At 47.4% G+C, this 27006-nt stretch overlaps 1 protein-coding gene and 12 non-coding genes across 13 annotated transcripts in view; all 13 read left to right on the top strand.

Moving 5' to 3' along the window:
- LOC119393910 (proclotting enzyme) overlaps window positions 1–27006 on the top strand; it is a 33493-nt gene extending 6487 nt beyond the window's left edge. Inside the window, exons 6-8 of the mRNA XM_037661104.2 lie at window positions 2410–2738; window positions 7485–7624; window positions 26500–27006. Coding sequence (XP_037517032.1) covers window positions 2410–2738; window positions 7485–7624; window positions 26500–26661 — 631 coding nt within the window. The 3' untranslated portion in view covers window positions 26662–27006. The remainder of the gene's footprint in view (window positions 1–2409; window positions 2739–7484; window positions 7625–26499) is intronic.
- Window positions 954–1026, top strand: Trnav-cac (transfer RNA valine (anticodon CAC)). The gene has a single exon. It is a non-coding gene; the product is annotated as a tRNA-Val (tRNA).
- Window positions 11072–11144, top strand: Trnav-cac (transfer RNA valine (anticodon CAC)). Its single transcript has one exon. It is a non-coding gene; the product is annotated as a tRNA-Val (tRNA).
- Window positions 11301–11373, top strand: Trnav-cac (transfer RNA valine (anticodon CAC)). The gene has a single exon. It is a non-coding gene; the product is annotated as a tRNA-Val (tRNA).
- Window positions 11531–11603, top strand: Trnav-cac (transfer RNA valine (anticodon CAC)). Its single transcript has one exon. It is a non-coding gene; the product is annotated as a tRNA-Val (tRNA).
- Window positions 12182–12254, top strand: Trnav-cac (transfer RNA valine (anticodon CAC)). The gene has a single exon. It is a non-coding gene; the product is annotated as a tRNA-Val (tRNA).
- On the top strand, window positions 12406–12478 carry Trnav-cac (transfer RNA valine (anticodon CAC)). Its single transcript has one exon. It is a non-coding gene; the product is annotated as a tRNA-Val (tRNA).
- Window positions 12637–12709, top strand: Trnav-cac (transfer RNA valine (anticodon CAC)). Its single transcript has one exon. It is a non-coding gene; the product is annotated as a tRNA-Val (tRNA).
- Trnav-cac (transfer RNA valine (anticodon CAC)) lies at window positions 12861–12933 on the top strand. Its single transcript has one exon. It is a non-coding gene; the product is annotated as a tRNA-Val (tRNA).
- On the top strand, window positions 20263–20335 carry Trnav-cac (transfer RNA valine (anticodon CAC)). Its single transcript has one exon. It is a non-coding gene; the product is annotated as a tRNA-Val (tRNA).
- Window positions 20626–20698, top strand: Trnav-cac (transfer RNA valine (anticodon CAC)). Its single transcript has one exon. It is a non-coding gene; the product is annotated as a tRNA-Val (tRNA).
- Window positions 20857–20929, top strand: Trnav-cac (transfer RNA valine (anticodon CAC)). Its single transcript has one exon. It is a non-coding gene; the product is annotated as a tRNA-Val (tRNA).
- On the top strand, window positions 21097–21169 carry Trnav-cac (transfer RNA valine (anticodon CAC)). The gene has a single exon. It is a non-coding gene; the product is annotated as a tRNA-Val (tRNA).

The following is a 27006-nucleotide window of genomic DNA, read 5'->3' as shown; positions in this document are numbered from 1 at the left end:
CGCGAAATATTTCCCATACATTGACTTAGTAGGGTGGGGGGCGCTGCGATGAACCTTTGCCCCCCCCCCCCCCCGATGGGGAACCCTGCGCACGCCTATGCTCCCGTGCCACAGTCTAAAAAAGAGGCGCTCCCTCTGTCCCTTGAAAAGATCTACAGAATTAAAAAAAAAATGATATCGCCTAGTAAAACTTCATGAGTTCCGCCCTAACGTCAACAAAGGTTGTAGGTTCGATCCCCACCAGCGGCAAGTTGCTTTTAGTCCACTTTAATTCCTTTCCATTTGTCGTAATTAATAGACTACAGGTAAAAACTACAAATAATGTACCTTATGTCTTGCTTGGCTTCATTGTTTGTTATTTTCATTAGGTTGCACATGCGTTTATGTGTCCCATTCATCATCATCATCACCATAATCATTCTCGTCATTATCACTGCTATCGTCACATTTTATGCCCCCTAAAGAACGAAGTCTTGAGTGACGCCCGTCTTGAGTCAGCTGACATCTTATTCCTGCAGATTTGCGGATTTCATACAATAAGCTATTTTTGTGCCATTGTGGACCTTCACTTCCATTTTGTAGCTCGAACGGGTCACTGGTTAAAATATTAAAAATGAAAACTGCCCCAGCCACTCTTTATATATATATATATATATATATATATATATATATATATATATATATATATATATATATATATATATATATATATATATATATATATATATATATACATATAATATATATATATATATATATATATATATATATATATATATATATATATATATATATATATGTAAGAACTATGTATGTGTGGTCTGTGCTATATTGGCTATATTCTTGTGTTATTCCTAATGAGTAAGTGTAATGCACATGCTCCCAATATACATCCAGAAGAAGCGACACTATACCCTGAGCGAGGTTGGCTGGCAGGGAGCCATTAAGCGCCTGTTTCCGTGGTGTAGCGGTTATCACGTGCGCCTCACACGCGCAAGGTCCCCGGTTCGATCCCGGGCGGAAACAATTTTTTTTCTGAACCTTTCTTTTCTCTTTTCTTTTTTTTCGAGAAACCACATAACGTATGGTTTTTGAACAGCATTTTATTTTATCGACCTCTTTTTCTTCTATTTTTTACCAGGCAAGATAAAAATTATTCGAACGGCTTAAAAATTAGTTCGCTCAAATATGACAGTGCCTTGTCGGGTTCGATTGGGAGCAATGCGGTTACTTTTCCCAGTCCGACTAATATTCTGATGAAAATTTAGAATTCATGATCACGGTGAGCGGAAGCTAAAGTTTGCCCCAAGAAAAAAAGAAAGCTCCTTTTCCCTAGCCCAATTATTTAAGATTCCTCAATAATAGAGGGACACCGCCGCGCTAATTCAAGATTTCTTTGAGGTTCAAAGAAGATAAGAGGCCAAAGCCTCGTCATTAATTCAATTTATGGAATCCATGAAATTAAGAGAGCAACAAAAATTACGAAATTAAGAAGCAGCTACCTTTCTTCGAAGTTTAATTGTCCCTTAGTCCTCTAAAGCCATTATGACTGTGCTCCGTTACCGTGCACGAAGGCAAGATAACCACTGGTCATTAACGGACTGTACTTCAAGAGGGCAAGTGCGCGGGGGTTAGGCAGAAAGTTAGGTGGGCAGATGAGACTAAGAAGTTTGCTGGGATAGCGTGTTCGCAGCTGGCACAGGACCGCGGCTTCGATTGCGAAACATCTGAGAGGCATTTGCTCTGCAGTGTCGTAGTCTAATGACGATCATGATGATGACCTGTACATCCCTCCGTTCCATAGTGACCTTGTTGAAACCACTCATTTACGTGGTGATTGCAGTATACACGCATCACTTCCTATTCTCATGATCATTCTTCATCAGCCTTTTCCTTCCCTGTGCAAATTGGCAGACGACATCATACTTACTCAGGCCGATCGCTCGGCCTTTTTTCCAAAGACCCTCAGGGTCCCTATGGATTCGCCTAAGACCACTCAAACACGAAAACCATCTTCTTTTTCTTTTCAGTTGATTGATTCTCCCCACTCCTCTCCCATAGCTTTCTGCACCTAACGTGGTTTTGCACGGCCTCCAAGATAGTAGGCATGGCAAGCTTTCTACACCTCATTTGGTTTTGCACAGCCTCCGTAATCGGCCCACCTCTGACCAAGCGACGATGGCACGTGATGGCGTCACGTTAGGTGACGTCATAGTCGTGTCACAATTTTTGGCGATCTGTGACGTTATCACGTGACCATGATGTTTTGCATCACGCGTGTTGACGCCGCCAACTCCGGCGGTCAAAGTTCGCGTTTGATGAGGCGTCTACGACTTTCGCCTTCAAAAACTCTCTCTTCCTCTCTCTTGCACCTATCGCCTCGAAACCGACGCGTATACCCACGTGCAGGTACCGTCCCGCACAGCTGAGCGTGCGTCTGGGCGAGCACCATATCTACAGCGACCGCGACCACGCGCACCCGGTGGACTTTCGCGTCGACGCAGCGCTGCAGCACCCGCGGTTTGCCCGGCACGGCTTCTACAACGACATCGCGCTGCTGCGTCTCGCGGAATCAGCGCAGTTCAACGAGGCCGTGCGTCCGATCTGCTTGCCGGAGGCCACCGCGACTGCCGCCTCCTCAACAACAGCTGCGACGTCCACAGCGGGGGCATCGAAGGCACGGGACCCCATCGCGGGTCTCATGGCCACCGTCATAGGATGGGGAACGCTGTCGTACGGTGAGTAGACGTGGCGTAGCGCGACTTCACGACTGCGGAAAATATTAAGGCGAAAGCCTAACATGGTTCATCGGTCGAAAAATCCGGCGTCCGGCGGTGGCGTGAAGACAAATTGTACTAAAAGTCTCGTGACGTTAAATGCACATATAATCATACCAAATTATTAGAAGTACAAATTCAAGCGATTTCAATGTGAACTTAAAGCGAATAAACGTGCATTAAAGCGAATAAAGAATGACTCAAGTGACTAACAGAGAATTAAGAATCAGTCAAGTGTAGCGTGCATTTAACTGAATCAAGTGAAGGAAGAGTAATTTAAGGTAAATAATCGCATCACAGAGCATAAGTTTAATCCTGTGATCTCCTTCGTGTTATCTAATGGGACATGGTGACTTTTTTTCCGTGACCTCCCAAGGATGCAGTGGCAAGTAGACAACACCCGACCTGTAAAGCTTGAAAAGGGCACTAGCCAATCATCACGCGGCCAATGTTGCCTCTAAATTACGTCGAGGTGACGGCGGAGCCGAGCCTCATTCAATATAGTCGTCTTTCGCGAACTGCATGTTTCGTAGCACGGAAGCGAGGGTGTAAAATGCAATTCAGTTTTGGTGGCGCAGCTTGTATCGAATCCTAGAGTAATCACTGAGTGTAGAGAAAGTCCAGTGCCAAGATTTAGAGACCCATAGATGGCAATGTAGAACGGATGAGTGAGTACAAAGTGTTCCAGGCGCAATGACCAACGTTTCGATAGGTGGACTTGTTTATGCAGATTTCATACACGCACATTTGCGTAATGGCGAATGAATGCATATGTTATAAACTTAATGCACTAGCAAATAGTTTTCTTAACAACATCTCTTTTGAAAATTGCTAGAAACTCGCTGAATAGGTGGTTGGCATTTTAAATATTTCATCTACCATTAAAAACCAAGCGACCCTTAATTTGGATCACAGGCTGAGCATGCTTGTTGCCGCGTTGGATTTCGCTCTACATAAAATGCCTGCGAATAATCTGATGTAGGCTGCATTGCAAACAAAATGTACCTCAACTTCCAACATAGTAAAATGAAACAACTTTGACGATGAGCAAGTCTTGGTCAGAGGAAGACTGCACGTTCCCTTTTCTCATACACGACAAATATACAGAAATGCTATCAAAAGCAGTGCTCAATAGGTACGAATAAAAGTTGTCCCGTTGAAAAGAAACGATTCAAATGTAAAGAATCCTGGAAGCCAAGCATATTTTATTTTATTTTTTTAGTTTTTAAGGTTCCTTCCTTAGTTCCCAGCGCTGAGCTACAACAGTGTGCTTGACGCAAAGCCAGCAGTGCCCGCGCTCGTAGACACTGACGTGTGCGGCGTTAGTCAAACGAAGTTAAATGTATCCTCGCAAGTGATTGTACACAAACACTACTTCTGATGCACATGTGAAAACTGCGCAGCTGGCACTGGTTCGCTCGGAGGATTTCACGCTTGACGGTTGTCTCGTTCGCGGTGTCCTCTCGCCGAAGACCGCTCGCCGATCAGGGCCCCGTCCGCGCTGTCCTCTAACCGCTTCCCCATCTTTCCTACCACGTGAACCATTGCTGGGTGTCCTTATTTGTTAGAGACAATGGCGGGATTCACTTTTCTCTTCACTTCCTATTATTTTATTATAAGGATAACTACCCCCACCCCTCCCTCCCAGCTGTCACTAGAAAGAGAGCCAGGTGTCACTTAAAGGGACGCTAAAGGCAAATATTAAGTCGACGTTGATTGTTGAAATAGCGGTCCAGAAACCTCGTAGTGCTACTTTTATGCCAAGGAAGTGCTTATTTTGAAATGAAATCACGTTTTAGTGGTCCGCATCGCGTTAGCGCACTCCAAATCACCCGCCTGAAATACGACTTTCATACGTCACTGCTGCCGTGCCCAACGTTGCCCGCCTTTACTGCGCGGCCGCCGACACTAGTAGCAACAGAGCGAAAGTAGCGGGACCCACAGCAGAAACAACGGCCATCGAAGCCATCGAAGCTTGCCGCAATCGCCGCAATGGATGTGGACGGAGAGCTTGACAACGAGACATTGGCTCGCGACGCTGGGCTCCAATAGACCGATCTCACCGCGAGTTGCACTACGCCACCGCTGCCGCAGTGCATGCCGGTACTTGTAGTACACAGTACGTTCAGCTGCCTACAGCTGGTGCATTGGCGAGCTGCATTAACGAGCTTTAGCGGCCTTATTTGGATGAATTGCGATGGTTCAGTTGACGTGCTGTGTGCTGGGTTGCTACAACAGGAGCCTGAAGCAAAATGACTCGAATTTTACGCGTTCCCAAAGGATTTCAAGCTCCGACAGGAATGTGCGCGACAGTCGATGAAGTCGGACTTAGAGGCAACTACCGCGCACTTTCTTGTTCAACGTGTTTGTGAACTCTCTGTGCATAGTTTAGCAGTGCCCTATTGCGTCATAACAACCTTGCTGCGCGAACGATGGACCGATCAGCGACAGCAAAAGTTCATATAACGCGAGCTCGATCCCCTTGCCGGGGCGATCGCCGCCAGCGGCAACAGATTGGATACAACGTCCTTTCCGGGCTCAACAGAGATCGCTTTAATATATAGGGAGACCTAAACCGACCTCTCACAAAGTGCGATGACGACTGTCAAGCGTCTAGCATGAACGAGACCAAGATTATAACTGCATGCTGTACCCAGCTCGCGCCGTGGAGCGCACGGCGAAAACTTGGCCGTGCCGGCATCGCAGCCAACTCCGCCGCCGAGATTTCCCTATTCCTTTGAATATGCGATATTATTGTGAACGCATCGTAAAGCGGGCAACAGCGGTAGGAAAGCTGAACTTCTTTATGAGCGTGGGCTATTAACTGTACACTGCTGTTTCGAAGCGGTAGGCCTAGCGATGATACCGGCGCCGAGCCACCGGCTGAGGCCGCCGCCGCAAGCCAGCGAACTACTGCTTATCCGCCGCATTGCGTGTGTCGCCAAAATCTCTTACTGACTAGGGACTCGTCCATCCCTTGTACAGCAGGAAATATTATGCCATTCACGAGATTTTTGTGATGTTAACCTTTGGCAAACGGCATGAGCGGCCAGTCACCGTTCGGCGGACGCGCCTCTAACCTGCTTCACGGCGACCGTTTTATCTTCATTCACGTTTAACTTATTACTGTGATCGAAGTCCTGCGTTGACAACACAGTCTACATGGAAAGTGTCGCCTCGACAAAAAAAAAAGCGCAATAAGCTTCATTTTTTTCGCCCCTTGGGCTTTTTTTTTTTTTTCTCCTGTTGTCGTATAGCGGAGAGCTATACGCAGTTTGGGCAAGTTATTTTCCAGATAATGTAGCTTGCGTCGCTTACGTGCTTGCGTTCCCTGAAGAATATATTTGCTCTCATGACGACGGGAACGTGATTTCTTTTCTTTATTACTAATATTTATTCAGCAAAACGACGCAAGCTCATCAACCCTACGAGACGACCTCGTCACATGTAAGCACTATCAACTGTTCTTTTTTTCTTTTAGCGCTAGGATGCAGTTTAACCTGAAATAAAATAACATACATTGGAGGTGCGGACACAGTTTTCCACCGCGTTCAATCGTCTTGCGTGTCGAGGATAGGTGCAAAGCGCCAATATAGCTGAAACACGCAGCAAGCAGCCGCACCAGCAGCGCTCCGGCAATATCACATGCATGCGGCATTTTGTCGAACTTTCTGTCAGAGCGACTTTCACGAGCGCGCAAAACACACGCGGCAGTACGCGATCCCGAAACTACCACTGATACGCGACCGGGTGAGCGAAGCAGGGCGGCGGGCGAAGCGCAGTTCGGCGAAAACGGAACCTTTGAACCACGCGCGCCGTTGCACATGGCAACGCCACAGAGGTTCTTTTTTTCCATGAATCAAACGGAAACGAACAAACAGCATTTTATTACGTCTTTTGATGCACGGAAGGTTCTTTTTTTATTGCTGCTAGTTTGATTACTAGTGATTTATTGTAGGCAGACTCTCATACGTCATCGGGATCACTTCGAAAATGTCCCACTCGTGGCGCTCATCATGTGATACATTTAACTTAATTTCTCGGTAAGTAGGGCACCGCTGTTGATAATATTGCCGTTTTAGAAGTTGTCATACATTGAGCTTTCACTCTGACATAAATTGTTATTTGCCTTTAGTGTCCCTTTAATGTGCGCATAATATAGTGTATTTAAAATGAGTTTCGAGGCAGCCGCAATGCCAGTGATTTGCAGCCCTCTGAAAAACTATCACTGTAAATCACAGTAGCTTCAATTGCAAAATAAATAAAAACCCATATGGCCCCTTATGCATTTGCCGAAGATGACTCGAAGGCGAAAGCCATCTTCTTTTCTTACTTCCTAGTCGATTGCATTGACGGCTTTGCACTGCCTTCGGGACCGAAGGCATTGGCAGCTTTTTGCACCTCACGTGGTTTCGCAGCACGGCCTTCGAGATCGGCCGACGTTTAGCCAAGCGACTATGCCCGTCGCGTCGTGTGATGACATCATCTGTGACGTCACGATGGCGTCACAAGTTCGTGCGACCTGTGACGACATGATGACATCATATGTCATCGCATGATGATGATCGTTTGCATCATTTCATGACGCCGCCAACGGTCAGTTTTTGTTTTTGATGAGGCATCGAAGGCTTCCCCCTTAATAAATAAAAATGCCAACGACCAACAAGAGCGGCACGCGATACATCATCTTCTGTCATAATGTTTCAGGCGGTTCCAACAGCGGCACTCTGCAGCAGGTGTCATTCCCCATCTGGCACAACGAGGATTGCGACAGGCGCTACGTGCAGCCAATCACGCGCGGTTTCCTCTGCGCCGGATACATCGAGGGAGGCAAGGACGCCTGTCAGGTGTGTAATCGTGCGCAAATTTAGTTAATAACGCGGAAAACAAAGCAACCAGGCAAAGGACATTTCTAACATTAACACACACACACGCACGCACACAAACACACACACAAGCGTTAGACTTTAGCTGGCGTAACCTGCGCGACAGAAGTGGACCGGCTGCACTCTGCAGAGTCCCCCAGTCGTCGTTTGCCGCAATGTCGTGCGGTTCTCCGCTATCTCATACATGTATACTGGCGGAGATGCGGGGCACGAACAACCCATGAAACAATAACGATACCGAGATCACCTAACAACTAGATGCTCCTCGAATGTTTATCTACACGCTTGCTGCTCAATAACTTGCATGCTATATAAATAATCCAGTTTCAATATCAACACGTACATATTTTAAAAACACAGTCGTGATATGGAGCTTTGCCTGCATCTGTGCATATTCAGCAAGTGAAGCTGTTTATATATGACAATAAAGGAAGGAATAATAATTAAAAGGTCTGCGACTTTGAGCGCATCTATCTATCTATCTATCTATCTATCTATCTATCTATCTATCTATCTATCTATCTATCTATCTATCTATCTATCTATCTATCTATCTATCTATCTATCTATCTATCTATCTATCTATCCGCCGCCTACGACTTTGTGCTGTCCTGGCTGTTTAATTAATGACATGTATATCAAATTGGTATGGCATTACATCACTGTATGGCGAACATAAATGACAGATCATAACATGAAAATCATGACAAGCATGTCATCAACGGCATGATTTACATGTCATGGTCTTGAGGCTCTTGCGGCCGGTTCGCTAGCTTGATATACACCAAAAGTGACATTGCGTGACGCAACTGTATGGTGAACACAAATGACAGGTGTTAACACGAAAATCATGATGTGCCATGTGCGCCTTCATTTACACGCCACGCTCATGGTGCGCTCGCAGCCTTTTCGTTACCTTGATATACACCAAAATTAGTATCGTACGACGCGACTGTATGAAGAACATAAACGACAGGTGGTAGCATGAAAATCATGGCATGCATGCCATGTACGGCATGAATTACATGCCACGCTCATGGTGCGCTCGCGGCCGGTTCGCTAGATTGATATATACAAAAAGCAGTATTGCGTGACGCGACTATATGAAGAACATAAATGACAGGTCCTAACGTGCAAATCATGATATGCCCGTCATGTACGGCATGATTTACATAACACTGTCTTGGTGTGCTTCCGGCCGTGTTGTTAACTGGATATATACCAAAGTTAGTATGACGTGACTTGAGTGCGCGATGAACGTAACTGACAGGTCACCAGGCCCGTAGCCAGGGGGGAAAGGCCCTAGGGGCCCGCCCCCCCCTCCCCCAGAATTTTGGTGAAGTAGGTGTTTTTACCAAAAATAAATGATGAAAAAAGGGTTTTTTTCTCAAATAGTCAAGGTTTTCAGCAAGTGCCCCCCCCCCCCGCCCACCCCCGAAAAAAATTCCTGCCTACGGGCCTGGGCCTGCAGGTCATGCATTGTATATACCAGAATATACGTTTCATTAGCATGGTATATACCACATCGTACATGCATGTATGCACAACAATCATGCGATAGATGTCATGACATGAATGACTTCATTTGCCTCAAAGACAAACAAGGCGATGTATGCAGCTCTTTGCTGGCTGCTTCGCATTACATCGATTCCCACAGTGCGTGGGATCTGCCAGATTGATTGTACTGATGTTTCCATTTTACTTGTCTTTAAACTCTACCTCAGTATCAAAGTTCATTGACCTTCTTATCTTCCTCTACAAGCGCCCAAGTGATAACCCCATGCAACAGTATTGAAAGTTGGGCTAGTTGGTACGGCAGCATGTTGGTGTACAGCGCGAGGAACGACGAAGACCGAAAGAACAGAAGGGACACGGACGAGCGCTGACTCGCAACTGAAAAGATTTATTGAAAACCACATGTACGTAAAAGCAGAAAACATACAACACTGCGCAGAAGCGTGAAAAAACCGATGGAAAGAGTAACAGCGAATCACCCATATCTTCTCAGCACGTGTGCCGTTAGGTTAGGTGATGCTAGACAATTCTGTAGCAGCACTGGTAGTGCCATAAACTGGCAAAAAAGCTTAGGCTTCTGGCATGGCCAGTGGAGTAGTAGGCGGACAGTTTTCGAAAGCATAGCGTTCACCGACACCCCGACCAGTTACCTCGGCGTGCCTTTACAACATTACCAAGATGCGAATACGCAGTGGACAGAACAAGCTGAACGGGTTCAGGCGCAAACAACCAGGTGGGGAGGCAGGAGCCTCTCAATATTTGCAAAATCGGCAGTGTGTAATGTGTTTCTTGTCGCCAAAGTGTTTTACATGTTACATGTATTATGTATGTCCCGAATGAGTGTGCAGAAGATGCACAGAATTTTTGCTGTTTTCGTGTGGGGATCCAAATGGGAGCGTACAAGTCGTTTGAATTTGTTTCATTCGGTGAAAAAAGGGGGACTGGGATTACAAAACTTGTTTTTCAAGCAGATAGTGGCTAGATTCATGTTCCTGCGCGATGAAAGTAATGGTTTCTTGCGATGTGTCATCCAGACGCAACTGAGTGACACAATGCCAGATTTTCTAGTTACGTCAAGCCCAGCACCAAAAGTGTCAGTGAAAGGGTTTTGGTATGAGATAATAAGTGCTTATCGGTTCCTGAGAGCGCACTTTTCGTTAGAATATTTGAGCGCTGTCACAAAAAAGCGATTGTACGTACAGAGATTTGGTGCATGTTATGTGTCCTGTTCCAAGATACCGGGCGATATATGTACTCGGGAATGAAAAGAATGTTTTAAAACGGGTTAGAAGAATGCCAGTGAGGGCTACCACAAAGACGTTTTTCTTTATGCTACACACGGGCACGCTTCCTGTCAAGCCATGGCTAAAAGAGAAGGGAATATTTCTACCTTGGGGTGTAAACTGCTACATTTGCAAAAAACCTGAAACCATTGAGCATATTTTCTTGGATTGCTGGGACTCCGTCTTCCTTTGGGATATTCTACAAAGGACTCTTAAAAAAGAGTTCCCACTAACACCATTCGGTATCCGGTTTTTACCATTTGAAGAAACAGGAGGTGTGCCCTACGACATGGTGATGCTACTTTGTATGCACAGCGTGTGGAAAACACGAATGGCTGTGCGAAATGAAGATGTAGATATAAGGCCTGCTAGTGAATACTTTAAAGAAAATGTTCTCTTTATTCGAGAAGTGTACAAATCTCTTAGTGAACCACCAGAGTGGTTACCTGCCTTTGAACAATTGGCTACAATGAAATACTATTAACATAATTCATCAACAAGATACAATCGCGGATTGCACATGTTGATTTTTCGGCTGGGGCCGATGGTGTCTGTGCTGTCCAATGTCTGTATCGCTACGAACAGGTTTTAAATAAATTAAAAAAAAAAGGTTTCCGTGGTGTAGTGGTTATCACGTGCGCCTCACACGCGCAAGGTCCCCGGTTCGATCCCGGGCGGAAACAGTATTTTTTTTCGTACTGATATTTCCGTTTCATGTGTCTTTAACGTTTACCTCAGTATCATATTCGGAGGTGATTGACTTTGTTATCTTCCCCACTGAAAGCCCAAGTGATAACTCCATGCTTTGCAGCCTACTGAGAGCCAGTCTTCGTGTGCTGGTTTCCGTGGTGTAGTGGTTATCACGTGCGCCTCACACGCGCAAGGTCCCCGGGTCGATCCCGGGCGGAAACGGTATTTTTTTTTCGTACTGATATTTCTGTTTCATGTGTCTTTAACGTTTACCTCAGTATCATATTCGGAGGTGATTGACTTTGTTATCTTCCTCTCTGAACGCCGAAGTGATAACTCCATGCTTTGCAGCCTACTGAGAGCCAGTCTTCGCGTGCTGGTTTCCGTGGTGTAGTGGTTATCACGTGCGCCTCACACGCGCAAGGTCCCCGGTTCGATCCCGGGCGGAAACAGTATTTTTTTTTTCGTATTGATATTTCCGTTTCATGTGTCTAACGTTTGCCTCAGTATCATATTCGGAGGTGATTGACATTGTTATCTTCCTCTCTGACCGCCGAAGTGATAACTCCATGCTTTGCAGCCTACTGAGAGCCAGTCTTCGTGTGCTGGTTTCCGTGGTGTAGTGGGACATCCTTCAAATGACCTTGAAGAAAGAACTGCCCGTTACACCGTATGGCATCCGTTTTCTGCCTGTCGTAAGCGTAGGGGGTGTGCCCTACGATATGCTCATGGCACTGGTTCTTCACAGTGTGTGGAGAACACGGATGGCAGTGCGAAACGTAGACGTGAATCCCCGGCCTGCTCGAGAGTATTTCATAGAAAGTGTACAATATTTGATGACTGCATACGAGGCGCAAAATGATAAGCCAGAGTGGTTCCCCTGTATGGTTGAATTGGTTGGCATGAAGCGTCTGCCTTTTTAACTCCCATGTGCTGAAAGGTGGGGCAGCACTTTTATATGTGACACTGCACTGTATTTTTATCTGTTGATTTGTACTTTGTTTGCTAAGCAGGCAATAAAGAAAAAAAAGTTTCCGTGGTGTAGTGGTTATCACGTGCGCCTCACACGCGCAAGGTCCCCGGTTCGATCCCGGGCGGAAACAGTATTTTTTTTTTCGTACTGATATTTCCGTTTCTTTATTGTTTACCTCAGTATCATATTCGGAGGTGATTGACTTTGTTATCTTCCCCCCTGAAAGCCCAAGTGATAACTCCATGCTTTGCAGCCTACTGAGAGCCAGTCTTCGTGTGCTGGTTTCCGTGGTGTAGTGGTTATCACGTGCGCCTCACACGCGCAAGGTCCCTGGTTCGATCCCGGGCGGAAACAGTATTTTTTTTTTCGTACTGATATTTCCGTTTCATGTGTCTTTAACGCTTACCTCAGTATCACATTTGGAGGTGATTGACTTTGTTATCTTCCCCTCTGAAAGCCCAAGTGACAACTCCATGCTTTGCAGCCTACTGAGAGCCAGTCTTCGTGTGCTGGTTTCCGTGGTGTAGTGGTTATCACGTGCGCCTCACACGCGCAAGGTCCCCGGTTCGATCCCGGGCGGAAACAGTATTTTTTTTTTCGTACTGATATTTCCGTTTCTTTAAAGTTTACCTCAGTATCATATTCGGAGGTGATTGACTTTGTTATCTTCCCCTCTGAAAGCCCAAGTGATAACTCCATGCTTTGCAGCCTACTGAGAGCCAGTATTCGTGTGGTGGTTTCCGTGGTGTAGTGGTTATCACGTGCGCCTCACACGCGCAAGGTCCCCGGTTCGATCCCGGGCGGAAACAGTATTTTTTTTTCGTACTGATATTTCCGTTTCATGTGTCCTTAACGTTTACCTCAGTATCATATTCGGAGGTGTGTGCTGCTCATCTGCTGCCCTAGGTTCTGAAAACGAAACTGTGCCCTTCGCCGTCATCTGGCCCAACGCGGATCATCGTCTCAGAACACTGGGCAGCTACGTCACGAGGGAGGGTGTGGCAAGATCTGGAGTTGAGCGGAGCTGAGTGCAGCGGCTGGTCGCACGCCACTGCCTTTTACGGCTAGAACTATGTAATCGAACTATATCACCAAAATATGTAACTGAAGAAAAAGTGTAATCCGTTTATTGTAACTGTTTTACTAAATTAATTAAAAGTTTTGATAGCAAGTTCTGTCGTTATCTGCCAGGAACGAGGGTGTGCTTAGACTTCGTCGAGCGCTGCCTTCCAGGCCTGAACAGTAAAAGGCACGGCTTCTACGCTTCGGACGCCAACGCACAAAAGGCAAGACTTATACGCTCCGAATGCCATTGCACGCTTGTGGACGTCAACAGAGCCTGTCGGACGCCTACGCAACGCACGCCAGCTGAGGGATACGTCACAACGGCAAGGTATTTCGCTACTTGTCCTCGATAATCGCCATCAGCAAGCACGGTGCACGCAACAGACGTCCGAGCTCCCGACGCACAAGCAACGCAAGGTGGGCTCACATTACGATCCCCGGGTGAAAACGCGCTTTCGAGCACGCGCGCTGAGCGGGAAGAAGAGCACGCTGTGTAAACAGTCGACTCCAACATGAACACGAAACCAACGCCCGAGGCAGCAGGCACCGGTGATGTTGTAAACACGGAGACCGGCGCTCGACCGCGGCGAGCTGCTCCTCTTTCTTTAAGGGCCAAAGAGAACTACGAGGCCAACCGTGAGAAATACTGCACAGAACTAGACGCAGCATGGAGGAGAGTGGAGCACGGTATGCGGGAGCTTTCGGCCACGGATAAGAAAGATGTTCAGACGGCCAAGAGGACACTGCGCGATTGTTTCGAGCAGTACAAGGACGTGTTCGCCAGATACGAAGCCTTCTTGGTCAAGACGAACTGCCCTGAAAGTCGACAAGAGCTGGATCAACGAAAACAAATTGAGGAGGAGCGTCGCGTTCTCGTCACGGGAAGCCTATGGGAGAGAAGTGAAGATTTAGGCGTTAGAGACGAGACACCATCGAGACGTTCATTCTCGGTCCACTCCACACGCTCTTCGTCATCACGGCTCACCAGTTCAACTATCAGCCTGGCTGCCGTACAAGCTCGTGCGGAAGCCGAGGCCGCCAAAACGAGGGCTCACTTCGGTCGCAAGGAGGCAGCTATGAAGCTAGAGAGGGCCAAGGTCGACGCCGAGCTCGAAATCCTTCGTCATGAAAAGGAGGCAGCTGCGGCAGAGGCGCATGCTGGTGCTCTCGAAGCAGCCGTGGTCCAGGATGGCGGGGAGAGCTTGCACGCACTGCCGCTGCTGCATCCCGATCAGCGCACTGCGGATTACGTACAGAGCCAAGAGGCCGCGCACGCGCCAACGCATCGACATTCTGAGCTTCATACAGAAGACAACGCTCCCCGTGATGACCTCAACAGCAGGCGGAACGACGGTGCACATGTTCATGACCACCAGACTGTCCAGCAGGGTAACCAGCTGTCCGTGAACACTACCGCCTCAAGTGACGCAAGTTCCGATCTGACCGGAATACTGAAGTTCCTCAGCCGAAGAGACCTTCTCTCTACGAGCCTCACTAAATTTGATGACTGTCCGGCCAACTTTCGAGCATGGAAATTGTCATTTAGAGCAACTACGCGTGGCCTTGAACTTTCTGCTCAGGAAGAGCTTGACTTACTCATTGCTTGGTTGGGCCCGGAGTCATCAATGCAAGCTAACAGGCTAAAGTCAGTTTACATACATGACTTCGAAGCAGGGCTGAAGGCTGTCTGGAAAAGATTGAACGACACCTTCGGAAGCCCTGAAGTCGTGGAGGATGCGCTGATGAAACGCTTAGAAGCTTTCCCACGGTTATCGGGAAAAGACAATGTGAAGCTTCGAGAACTCGGAGACTTGCTACTTGAATTGGAGGCAGCGAAAGCGGACCCATACTTGGCAGGACTGAAGTACTTTGATACTGCGCGAGGCGTGAACAGCATCGTCTTAAAGCTCCCACCGGGCCTCCAGGAGAAATGGATGACCGCAGGCTCAAGGTACAAGAAAGAGAACGAAACGGCGTTCCCACCATTTTCTTTCTTCTCGAAGTTCGTGAGAAACGAGGCTGAGGTGAGGAACGACCCTAGTTTCTTTATACGTACAAACGATGCCTTGCCGGATCACCATCCGAAAAAAGGAAAACAAGTTCCGAGAAACTCCTGCCGTGGAGCAGTGTCAGCGAGGGAAAACCGAAGCAGACGTCATTCCAGAAAAGAATGATACGGGGCCGTTGAGCGTCAACAGTGCTAAGGAATCAGGGAGCTTAAACAAGTGGTGTCCATTCCACAAGAAACTCCATTCCTTCGAAAGTTGTCGTGCGTTCGCCAAGAAAAGCTTCGATGAGAGGAAGGATTTCCTCAAGAAGCAAGGAATTTGCTTCCGTTGTTGCAAGTCGACAAGCCACATTTCAAGGCAATGTGACATCCCTCTTAGGTGCTGGATATGTAATTCGGCTAAGCACCACACAGCGCTTCATCCCTCAGACACGAGCACCTGTGATCCATCGGGAGCCGCGGAAGACGAGGCCAACGCTCAAAAATCTTCAGGGAACGTCACCACCACACGTACTGAAGTATGCAAAAGTGGTGATGAGAGCAAATCGTGCGCAAAGATCTGCCTTGTGAAGGTAACTCACAAGTCTCAGCCACTGAGAACGGTCAATGTCTATGCCATTTTGGACGACCAAAGTAATCGGTCACTGGTCAGATCTGAGCTCCTGGACGTCTTCCGTGTAGAGGGGTCTCCGACCAACTACACCTTGACAACGTGCTCAGGAACTACCGAAGTCACCGCAAGACAGGCCGAGGGATTCTCAGTGCGGGGCGTTACAGAAGAAATCAGCCTTGAGCTTCCGCCATTGCTGGAGTGCAACGACATTCCTGACAACAGAACTGAAATACCAACTCCTCAAGCTGCCAAATGTTACCCACACCTGAGTCCCATAGCAGACAATATTCCTCCAGTGGATCCTCGAGCACAGATATGGCTTCTTCTCGGTCGGGACGTTATTGCAGCACACAAGGTGCGTGAGACACGCAACGGGCCACGGAATGCTCCGTTCGCTCAGAAACATGACCTCGGCTGGGTGATCGTTGGGAACATTTGCATCGGCCGTGCACGGAGGCCAAGCACTGCAAGTGTTCTAAAGACTCATGTGTTGAGTAGTGGTCGACCATCCATCCTAGAGCCTTGTGAATCTCACTTTACTGTAAGGAAGAGCAGAGTTCTTCAGCCTCAAGGTGGACCATGGTCTGGGTCGAGTGCCTTATCGGTAGCGGAAGTCAGAGACAGGTTTGCCGAAACGCTGTTCGAAACAACCAAAGAAGACAACGAACTTGCACTGTCCATAGAAGATAGAAAGTTTCTTGAGATCATGGATAAAGAGTTCGTTAGAGATCGTTCGAATAGCTGGGTAGGTCCTCTTCCATTCCGCACGCCAAGGTGCCGCCTCCCGAACAATAGGCAGCAAGCTTGGTCTCGCCTCCTGGGTCTGCGTCGCACATTGTGCAAGAACCCCGAAATGAGGGAACATTTCGTAGCTTTCATGAAGGACTTGTTCTCGAATGACTACGCTGAGGTAGTTTCACCGCTCGCTGACTTGAGGGAATGCTGGTATTTGCCCATCTTCGGTGTCTACCACCCGCAGAAGCCTGGGAAGATCAGGGTTGTGTTTGACTCCAGCGCGGAGTACAAGGGAGCTTCGTTGAACAGTGTCCTTCTAACGGGACCGGACTTCACCAACAGCCTCACCGGAGTGCTAATACGCTTCAGAAAGGAGCAGGTAGAGGTGATGGCGGACATACAGCAAATGTACTACAACTTCCTTGTCCGAGAAGATCATCGCGACTTCCTTAGGTTCTTGTGGTTCAAGAACAATGACATATCGGAAGATATTGTGGAATGCCGAATGAAAGTGCATGTCTTTGGAAATAGCCCATCCCCAGCCGTAGCAATGTATGGGCTTCGACGAACAGCCCGAGAGGGCTCACGTGTGTTCGGAGAGAAGGCAGCGAAGTTTGTGGAGAACGATTTCTATGTCGACGACGCACTGAAGTCCGTTCCCACGGAGGAAGAGGCGGTCGAGCTACTGCAGAAGGCGCAGAAATTGCTGGAAACGGCCAACATACGGCTACATAAAATTGTCTCAAATAATGAGAAGGTACTTGAGGCTTTTCCCGTTCGCGACCGCGCGGCAGACCTCCGGGAAATTGACTTCACCAAAGACACATTGCCTGCGCAACGTAGCCTAGGGCTACTGTGGAACGTGCGCGACGACACGTTCCTTTTTCGCACTCCACCTGAAGACAAACCATGCACACGTCGTGGTGTTCTCGCAACGGTCAACGGCTTGTATGACCCATTGGGGTTCGTGGCTCCGGTGACTGCACGAGCCAAGCACTTTCTACGCGAGATAACAGCCGACGGATATGACTGGGACAAACCGTTACCACTTCACAGAGAGCAAGAATGGGAAGACTGGAAAAGCTCTATTCAAGCGCTGGAGAGTCTTCAAATCAGAAGACCGTATGCACCAATATCGGTTTCAGAAGCTGAGCGCAAGGAGATCCACATTTTCTGCGATGCATCAACACAAGCTGTCGCAGCCGTGGCGTACCTAAAGGTCACCGACAATACAGGAAGACACCACGTCGGATTCCTAATGGGGAAAGTCAAGTTGGCCCCCCTAGTTGAGCTTACCATTCCGAGATTGGAACTGTGTGGGGCGGTACTCGCAGTCGAATTGGCTGAACTTATCCAGCGGGAACTGGATCTGCAACCAGACATGCTGAAGTTCTACATCGACAGCAAGGTCGTATTAGGCTACATACACAATGAAAAAAGGAGATTCTACGTGTATGTGGCAAATAGGGTGCATCGCATTCGCAAAACGACGACGCCAGAGCAGTGGAACTACATTCACACTAATCAGAATCCTGCAGACCATGGCACAAGAATGGTCTCGGCGACGAAACTCGGACACACATCGTGGTTGAAAGGTCCTGACTTTCTTCGACAGGGTGAAGAAACTGTGTTGCAGCCATCGACTTTCTGCTTGATGTCTCCAGATGAAGATAAAGATGTGCGCCCAGAGGTTAACACCTTGACAACATCGGTTGTGACAAAACAGGGGCTTGGGGCTGAGCGATTCAGCAGGTTTTCGAGCTGGGAGAAACTCGTCCACGCTTTGGCATTTCTTTTGCGAATTGTTCATCGTGTTAAGGGTGACGTTGAGCGAACGAATGCGGTCGAAGATCTTTCTACAGCAAGAGAGACTGTGTTTCGCGCCGTTCAGCAAGATTCCTTTTCTGAAGAGATAAGCGCTCTTGAAGACAAACGACCTGTTTCCAGGAGAAGTCCACTTCGGAAGCTGGATCCATTTCTTGATGAGAAGGGCCTTCTACGCGTTGGTGGCCGCTTGCGCAGAAGTGATCTGCCGGAAGACGAAAAGCATCCTTTCATCATTCCAGGCCGGCACCACGTTACCACGCTTCTCATACGTCACTACCATGAACAAGTACAACATCAGGGCAGACATTTCACGGAAGGAGCAGTAAGATCAGCCTGGTTGTGGATTATCGCTGGCAAGGGACGCATTACATCCATAATAGGAAAATGCGTCTTGTGCAAGAGACTTAGAGGTCGACAACAGGAACAGAAGATGGCTGATCTGCCAAAGGACCGACTAACCACTGATCCCCCATTCACCAATGTTGCGGTCGACGTTTTTGGTCCATGGATGGTCGCTGCCCGCCGCACAAGAGGCGGAGTGTCTAACAACAAGCGTTGGGCAGTGTTATTCACATGTCTGAGCATTCATCCAGTGCACATCGAAGTCATTGAAAGCTTGGACACATCCAGTTTCATAAACGCATTGCGGCGTTTTCTCGCGATACGAGGGCCTATCAAGCAAATTCGCTCTGACCGCGGCACAAACTTTGTGGGAGCTTGCAGGGAGCTAAACATGAGCCCACAAAACATGGATCTTTCGCTGCTGGCGAAGTTCCTATCTGAAAGGGGCTGTACTTGGGTCTTTAACCCACCACACAGCTCTCACATGGGCGGAGTATGGGAAAGGATGATAGGAATCGCACGTCGGATCCTCGACTCGATGCTGCTGCAATCCCACACTCATCGACTGACCCACGATATCCTCACAACGTTCATGGCCGAGGTTTCCGCAATCATAAATGCTAGGCCCCTCATTCCGGTGTCTTCTGATCCGGAAACGCCCGTAATTTTGACCCCAGCGGCAATCCTGACACAGAAGTTGGGATGCACGACGTCAGGTTTGGAGGACGTTGCAATTGGCGACCTCTACAAAAGCGAATGGCGTAAGGTTCAGAGTCTAGCGAGCCAGTTCTGGAAGAGATGGCGCACCGCCTATTTGACCACACTCCAACAACGAAGAAAGTGGCAAATCAACCGACCAAACCTCAAAGTCGGCGACTCGGTGTTGCTCAAAGATAAGCAAGCCGTTCGTTTTGAGTGGCCAGTCGGCGTGATCGTGCAATGCCTGCCTAGTGCAGACGGCAACGTCCGGAAGGCTGAAGTGAAGACGGCAAAGAATGGATCTGTTAAGACGTTTGTTCGTCCCCTATCAGACCTTGTGCATCTGATGACTCCATGAAATGATGGTGGCGCCCACAATGTGAATCGCCAGACGGGGAGTGTGCTGCTCATCTGCTGCCCTAGGTTCTGAAAACGAAACTGTGCCCTTCGCCGTCATCTGGCCCAACGCGGATCATCGTCTCAGAACACTGGGCAGCTACGTCACGAGGGAGGGTGTGGCAAGATCTGGAGTTGAGCGGAGCTGAGTGCAGCGGCTGGTCGCACGCCACTGCCTTTTACGGCTAGAACTATGTAATCGAACTATATCACCAAAATATGTAACTGAAGAAAAAGTGTAATCCGTTTATTGTAACTGTTTTACTAAATTAATTAAAAGTTTTGATAGCAAGTTCTGTCGTTATCTGCCAGGAACGAGGGTGTGCTTAGACTTCGTCGAGCGCTGCCTTCCAGGCCTGAACAGAGGTGATTGACTTTGTTATCTTCCCCTCTGAAAGCCCAAGTGATAACTGCATGCTTTGCAGCCTACTGAGAGCCAGTCTTCGTGTGCTGGTTTCCGTGGTGTAGTGGTTATCACGTGCGCCTCACACGCGCAAGGTCCCCGGTTCGATCCCGGGCGGAAACAGTATTTTTTTTTTTCGTACTGATATTTCCGTTTCATGTGTATTTAACGTTTGCCTCAGTATCATATTCGGAGGTGATTGACTTTGTTATCTTCCCCTCTGAAAGCCCAAGTGATAACTCCATGCTTTGCAGCCTACTGAGAGCCAGTATTCGTGTGCTGGTTTCCGTGGTGTAACATCAAATGTTGTCCGTCCTACTGGACAGACCTCAATTTTAAAATTCCTTGAGCACTATGTGTTTGTGATGTGGTTTATGTCTGGAAGCAGGCAATAAAGCAAAAAAAAGAAAAAGGTTTCCGTGGTGTAGTGGTTATCACGTGCGCCTCACACGCGCAAGGTCCCCGGTTCGATCCCGGGCGGAAACAGTATTTTTTTTTTCGTACTGATATTTCCGTTTCATGTGTCTTTAACGTTTACCTCAGTATCATATTCGGAGGTGATTGACTTTGTTATCTTCCTCTCTGAACGCCGAAGTGATAACTCCATGCTTTGCAGCCTACTGAGAGCCAGTCTTCGTGTGCTGGTTTCCGTGGTGTAGTGGTTATCACGTGCGCTTCACACGCGCAAGGTCCCCGGTTCGATCCCGGGCGGAAACAGTGTTTTTTTTTTCGTACTGATATTTCCGTTTCATGTGTCTTTAACGTTTACCTCAGTATCATATTCGGAGGTGATTGACTTTGTTATCTTCCTCTCTGAACGCCGAAGTGATAACTCCATGCTTTGACGCCTACTGAGAGCCAGTCTTCGTGTGCTGGTTTCCGTGGTTTCCGTGGTTTAGTGGTTATCACGTGCGCCTCACACGCGCAAGGTCCCCGCTTCGATCCCGGGCGGAAACAGTTTTTTTTTTCTTTCGTACTAATATTTCCATTTTCTTTGTCTTTGACGTTTACCCCAGTATCAGATTCGGAGGTAACTGACCTTGTTATCTTCCTCTATAAACGCCCAAGGGATAGCCCCATGGTTTGTAGCCTACTGAGAATCCGGGTTCGTGGTGTTTCTTTGTCAACGCAGAATACCACAATGTCGTCAGCGTAGGCAAGAACTTTACCTTCACTTGAAAAGTAGCTATAGCCGTGTGTATTTTCATTCCTGAGAATACATAAACAGAAGGGCTCAATGTACAAGGCGAATAACACAGGGGACAGCGAAGATCCCTGACGTGTTGATGACAGTACTTTAATGCTTTCACTGACCCGTTTGTTAACGATAATGTTTGCTGACGAGTCTAAACAGGCCATCTTTATCCGTGCAAGTACTGTACTACCAATATTCACGTGGTCAAGATTGGCAAAAAGGATATTGTGGTTTAGCCGATCAAAAGCTTTTTCGAAGTCCAACTGAAGCGCGGCACCGCGTCCATCAAGCGTATCGGTACATTCGAGAACACCTCGTGCGACATTTATGTTTGTTAGTATCGTGCGTCCATTTATGCCGCAGGTATGGTGATGGCCGACTAGAAGACCAATAACGGTTTGTAACCTTCTTGCTAATACGTTCGTGTAGATATTATAGTGAACATTTGTCAGACTGATTGGCCGATATGATTTCACTGAGGGAAGTTTGAGAGGATCATCAAATTTCGGCGGCATGTATTTTCGATCGCAAGCTTCGGATAAAACAGAGTGTAATAGTAATGTCACTTGGCTCTTAAATACTTCATAAAAGGCTGCCCCTATTCCATCTGGTCCCGGTGATTTGCCTGAACTGAGCTTCTCGGTAGTCTTCTCTATTTCTGATATTGAGATGGAAGCATCGAGTCTTTCTTTCTCCGTATCATCTAAAACTGGCATTAAAGTCAAAAAGGTTTCGTGGAATCCCTCCACTACTTGAACGCTTTGCCCTATCAAGGTTCGATAATATTCAACAAAGGCTTTCTCAATTTCGTTTTGATCGCGCGTAACTTCTTCTTGATATCGGATTTGTTTTATATCGTTCCGAGAAGCTCAGCTTCTTTCATCACTTAGCGCACGCTTCGTAGGCGTTTCTCTGAAATATAATTTCTCAGCTTACGCGAGTACAGCGGCATCTTTATATAAACTGTTGAAGAATGATTTAGCGTTGCGAAAACATTTTGTGTACAGACAGGTAGCGCACTAAACTGGAATTAATGCTTAGGATTCTGGCATGAAAAGTGGGAAACGAAGCCAGGACAATACTTGGGCAACCCACTGGGACACTATCGTTACACGAACGAATATTGGAAAGCAGAAACAGAACGCGCACGTGCTCAAACGAGGAAGTGGGGTGGACATGACCGGTACATGTTTGCTCGTGCAACAGTATGCAACTTATTTCCTGTTGCAAAAATTGTTTTACGTCCTCCAAGTGCTGTGCATGTCTCGCGTAAATGTGCAAAAGTTGCACATAGTTTTGCGGTTTATGTGTAAGGTTCAACTTGGGAATGAGCAAGACGTACGAATCTCTTTTGATTAGTCAAAAGTGTCGTTCTACGCTTACATCATTTATTCTTAAAACTAGTCGCGAGCCGGTTTGTATTTGTTAGAGATGAAACAAACAATTTTTTAGAGCAATCATACAAACAAGATTGCGCGATTCTTTACCCGGTTTTATAGTATCAACTGAGACTATGACTCGACCAAGCGTTCGTGGTTTTCTCTGTGCAGTTGTGTCTTCTTTTGAAATCTTGAATGCGTGGTGTTGATTAGAATATTTGAGTGGAGTTAAACGCGAAACATTATATAAAGATCTTAGAGAGGTTATGTTACCTGTGACATTGTGTCGCGCAGCCTATGGAATCGGGTCAGAAGGGGATGTCCTAAAGAGGGTAAAGAAGATGCCAGTAAGGGTGTCAACAAAATATTTTTTCCTTTCAACTTCACAGCAACACACTTCCTGTCAAGCCTTGGCTCGAGCAAAATTTTATGGGGACATTCTTCGACGTGCGTTAAACAAAGAATTACCAATTACTCCCTGTGGTATTCGCTTCCGTCCTAGAGATACAACAGGTTTCCCCTATGACATGGTTATGTTGGTATGTATGCTCGGCATATGGAAAAAAAGAATGGCGGTACAAAACGCTGATCCAGAAGCTCGTTCCACTAGAGAGTATTTCATTGAATATGCAGTGTATATAAGAGAAATCTATCGAGTTCAGAAAGAACCACTAATATGAGTGTCCATGTTATGACGTGTTTTCATTGAAGCGGTTTTAAACCTGTGACATGTTGACCTTTCTAAATGGCACCATCATTGTTGTGCGTGTTTTTCTTTTGTATTTTGTGCGTTGTCTGTATGCTTGTGACGCGAAATTGTAAACTATAGGTAATAAGAAAAAAAAAAGCTTCCGTGGTGTAGTGGTTATCACGTGGACTTCACACGCGCAAGGTCCCCGGTTCGAACACGGGCGGATACAGCGTTTTTTTTTGGTACTGATATTTCCAATTAATTTTTCTTTAACGTTTGCCTTAGTATCACATTCAGGGGGTGATTGACTTTGTTATCTTCCTCTATAACCGTCCAAGAGATAACCCCATGCCTTACAGGCTACCGAGAACAATGCATCCGGTGTGCTGGTTTCCGCGGTGTAGTGCTTATCAGCTGCGCCTTACACGCACGATATCGCCGGTCTGATATGCGACGTGGCTATCTTGTTATTTTTCTTCGTTACAATATCTATGTAATCTTCCATCACTGTCGCGTGCGCGGTTATGATGAGACAAGATTGCTTCGTGCGAGCAGAAACTATCATCATCATGGACGGTCTCTTCATTATACGGCATCTCGCGTCGCCTAGCACCTGGCACAGCTGCGGCTAGCGCGTGCAACGCAATAAATCGGCCGGCACTTGCTTTCTTTTCGTCCTCTTCTTCACCTTCTGCTTCGCTCCCAGAATACGTGCGCCCGGTGCACGTGTTCCACTTCGCCGAAAGAGATTCTTTATTTGGGAAAATTAGGTGAATAGTGGGGGTGAATGACGCAGTAACTGTCTCTCAGGCGAGGACACCACAACCGCGACACCTGGGGGGAAAGGGGAGAAAAGTATAGGAGAAGTTAGAGTTAGAGTGGAGGAGGAGGCCTGGGGGAGTTAAATACATCACTGGGGGGAGAGGGGGAAAAAGAAGAAAAAAAAAAGGGAACACGCGATAAACACATGAATTTGTCCGTCCAATACCTCGGATGGGCGAGAGAACAAGTCAGAGAGAGAGAGAAAGGGAAGAAAGACAGAAAAAGATAGAAAGCCAGAGTAAGAAACAGACAATTAGAGAAAGAGATAGAAAGAAACAGACACAAGAAAATAGATAGAATAAACAGAGAGCAAGACAGAAAGAGAAAGAAAAGAGTGAGAAACAAAGAAGAAAAGAGAAAGAGAGGGAAAATAGAGAAAGAAATATAGCAAGAGTGAGAAAGAGACGAGATAGATAGAGAGAAACAAATGAATAGAAAGAAACAGAAACAAAAGAGAGATAGATAAACAAAGATATCTGAAAGAAAGAACGAAAGATAAAAATAAATAGAAAAATAGAGAGAAATAAGGAAGGCCGACCAGCTGCGCTCTTCCTTCAGGCTTGGCACCACTAGTGTGCGTAGCTGCCTTAATGTTTTTCTTTTTTTTGCTTTTTTCGCTATAGAATAGGCGACAACACTCAGAAAATGTTTCGAAAGAGTTAGGGCTAGCAGTAGTTAGCCCGCGAAGGAAAACGACGGGAATGGTCAAAGAATTGAAAAAAAAACGTGGAGGCAACCTTTATCCTTGAAATGGTTGCCTGGCAGTGGCACTCGCACGTCGGCATTCGTGCGCCCTGTGTTTCGAGCGCTGCCGAAGCGAATCTCAGAGCTAACATAAGCCGGCAGATCCCACGCATTGTGGGAATCGATGTAATGCGAAGCAGCCAGCAAAGAGCTGCATACATCGTCTTGTATGTTATTGAGGAAAATGCGTGTCACGGTTTTCATGTTAACTCCTATTATTTATGTTCGCCACACAGTAACGTCGCGCAATACCAACTTCGGGGTAGATCAAGCTAGCGAAACCGCCGCCAGCGCACCATGAGCGTGGCACGTAAGTCATGCTGTACATGACATGCGTGTCGTGATTTCATCATGTTTTTATGTTCATCACACAGTCACGTCGTGCAATACCAATTCCGGGGTAGATCAAGCTAGCAAAACGGCCGCGAGCGCACCATGAGCATGGCAGGTAAGTCATGCTGTACATGACATGCCTGTTGATTTTCATGTTAACTCGTGTTTTTATGTTCTTCACACAGTCACGTCGCGCAATACCGATTTCGGTGTAGATCAAGCTAGCGAAACGGCCGCCAGCGCCCCATGAGCGTGGCACGTAAGTCATGCTGTACATGACATGCGTGTCATGACTTTCATGTTAACGCAGGTTTTTATGTTGGTCACACAGTCACGTCGCGCAATACCCATTTCGGGGTAGATCAAGCTAGCGAAACGGCCGCCAGCGCCCCATGAGCGTGGCACGTAAGTCATGCTGTACATGACATGCGTGTCATGATTTTCATGTCAACTCGTGTTATTTATGTTCGTCACACAGTCACGTCGCTAGATACCAATTTTGGTGTATATCAAGCTAGCGAAACGGCCGCCAGCGCACCATGAGCGTGACATGTAAATCATGCTGTACATGACATTCGTGTCATGATTTTCATGTTATGACTTGTCATTATGTTCGCCATACAGTCATGTTACGCCATACCAATTTTGGTGCACATTTGATTAGCCAAGCGACCAGGAGAGCACAAAGTCGTAGGCGGCTAGATAGATAGATAGATACGCTCAAAGTCGCAGAAGTTCGCTAAGAAATGTTTCGCATTTAAAAAAAAAAAATGCGTGGCTGAGATCTGCTCCGCCAGGTGCCACAACGATCCCAGCTGCTCACAATCTTTCAATGAACTCAATCAAATAATTTTCATTAAATATCCTGACGGCTAATCGGCCATTACCTTACGTAAAGTTATGCTCCGACATCTTATGTATGCCATATAACTCTAAACGTGAACCAGAGCCATGGATTTATATATTTTAGAAGACTTTTAATGAACAGTCTTAAAACCGGAAGTAAGTGCTTGACCGGAAGTGCTTGAAAGAGGAACAAGAGTGTCACTCGCCGCTCGTGCCACTAAGAAAGGAACGCTGTTCTGGTGTCAATATTCAGTGTGTCTCTCGTTCCCACGCGCAGGGCGACTCCGGGAGTCCGCTGATGGTGCGCGACCGGGATCGTCATTGGCTCGTCGTGGGCGTGGTCTCGTTCGGGAGTCGATGCGCGGCCGCCGGCTTTCCGGGCGTCTACACCAGGGTCAGCGAGTACGTCGACTGGATACGACGCAACAGTCGGCCCTGACCGTGGACGTCCGTCGCCACCTCCCGCCGCTATGCGGCCTTTATAGACCGGTTTATCACCACACGTGCCTCCCGCCGACACAAGGACGCCGCTAGGCGACGTGCGGCGTCTCGCAAGAAACGAAGCTTGTGTCGTCGGCGCAGTGGTGACACGCGTTGCTTTCCGTGACACGGTCTGATCTGCGCATACCTCGGAAGCCTCTCAACAGTCCTTAGCGGGGCAGGTGTGACTGCCAGCGTGACACCGGTTGTGCCCGTTGAGTTGCGGAAAGTGCGGTACACGTAGAGAGAAGTGGCAGTTTGCCCGTAGTGACATACCAGCAATAAAACGGCGCACGAAAGTTTG

This window comes from Rhipicephalus sanguineus, chromosome 5 (assembly GCF_013339695.2).
Source record: "Rhipicephalus sanguineus isolate Rsan-2018 chromosome 5, BIME_Rsan_1.4, whole genome shotgun sequence".
Classification (NCBI taxonomy): Eukaryota; Metazoa; Arthropoda; class Arachnida; order Ixodida; family Ixodidae; genus Rhipicephalus; species Rhipicephalus sanguineus.
Note: the sequence above shows the minus strand (reverse complement) of the source record. Positions and strands in the feature narration are given on the sequence as shown.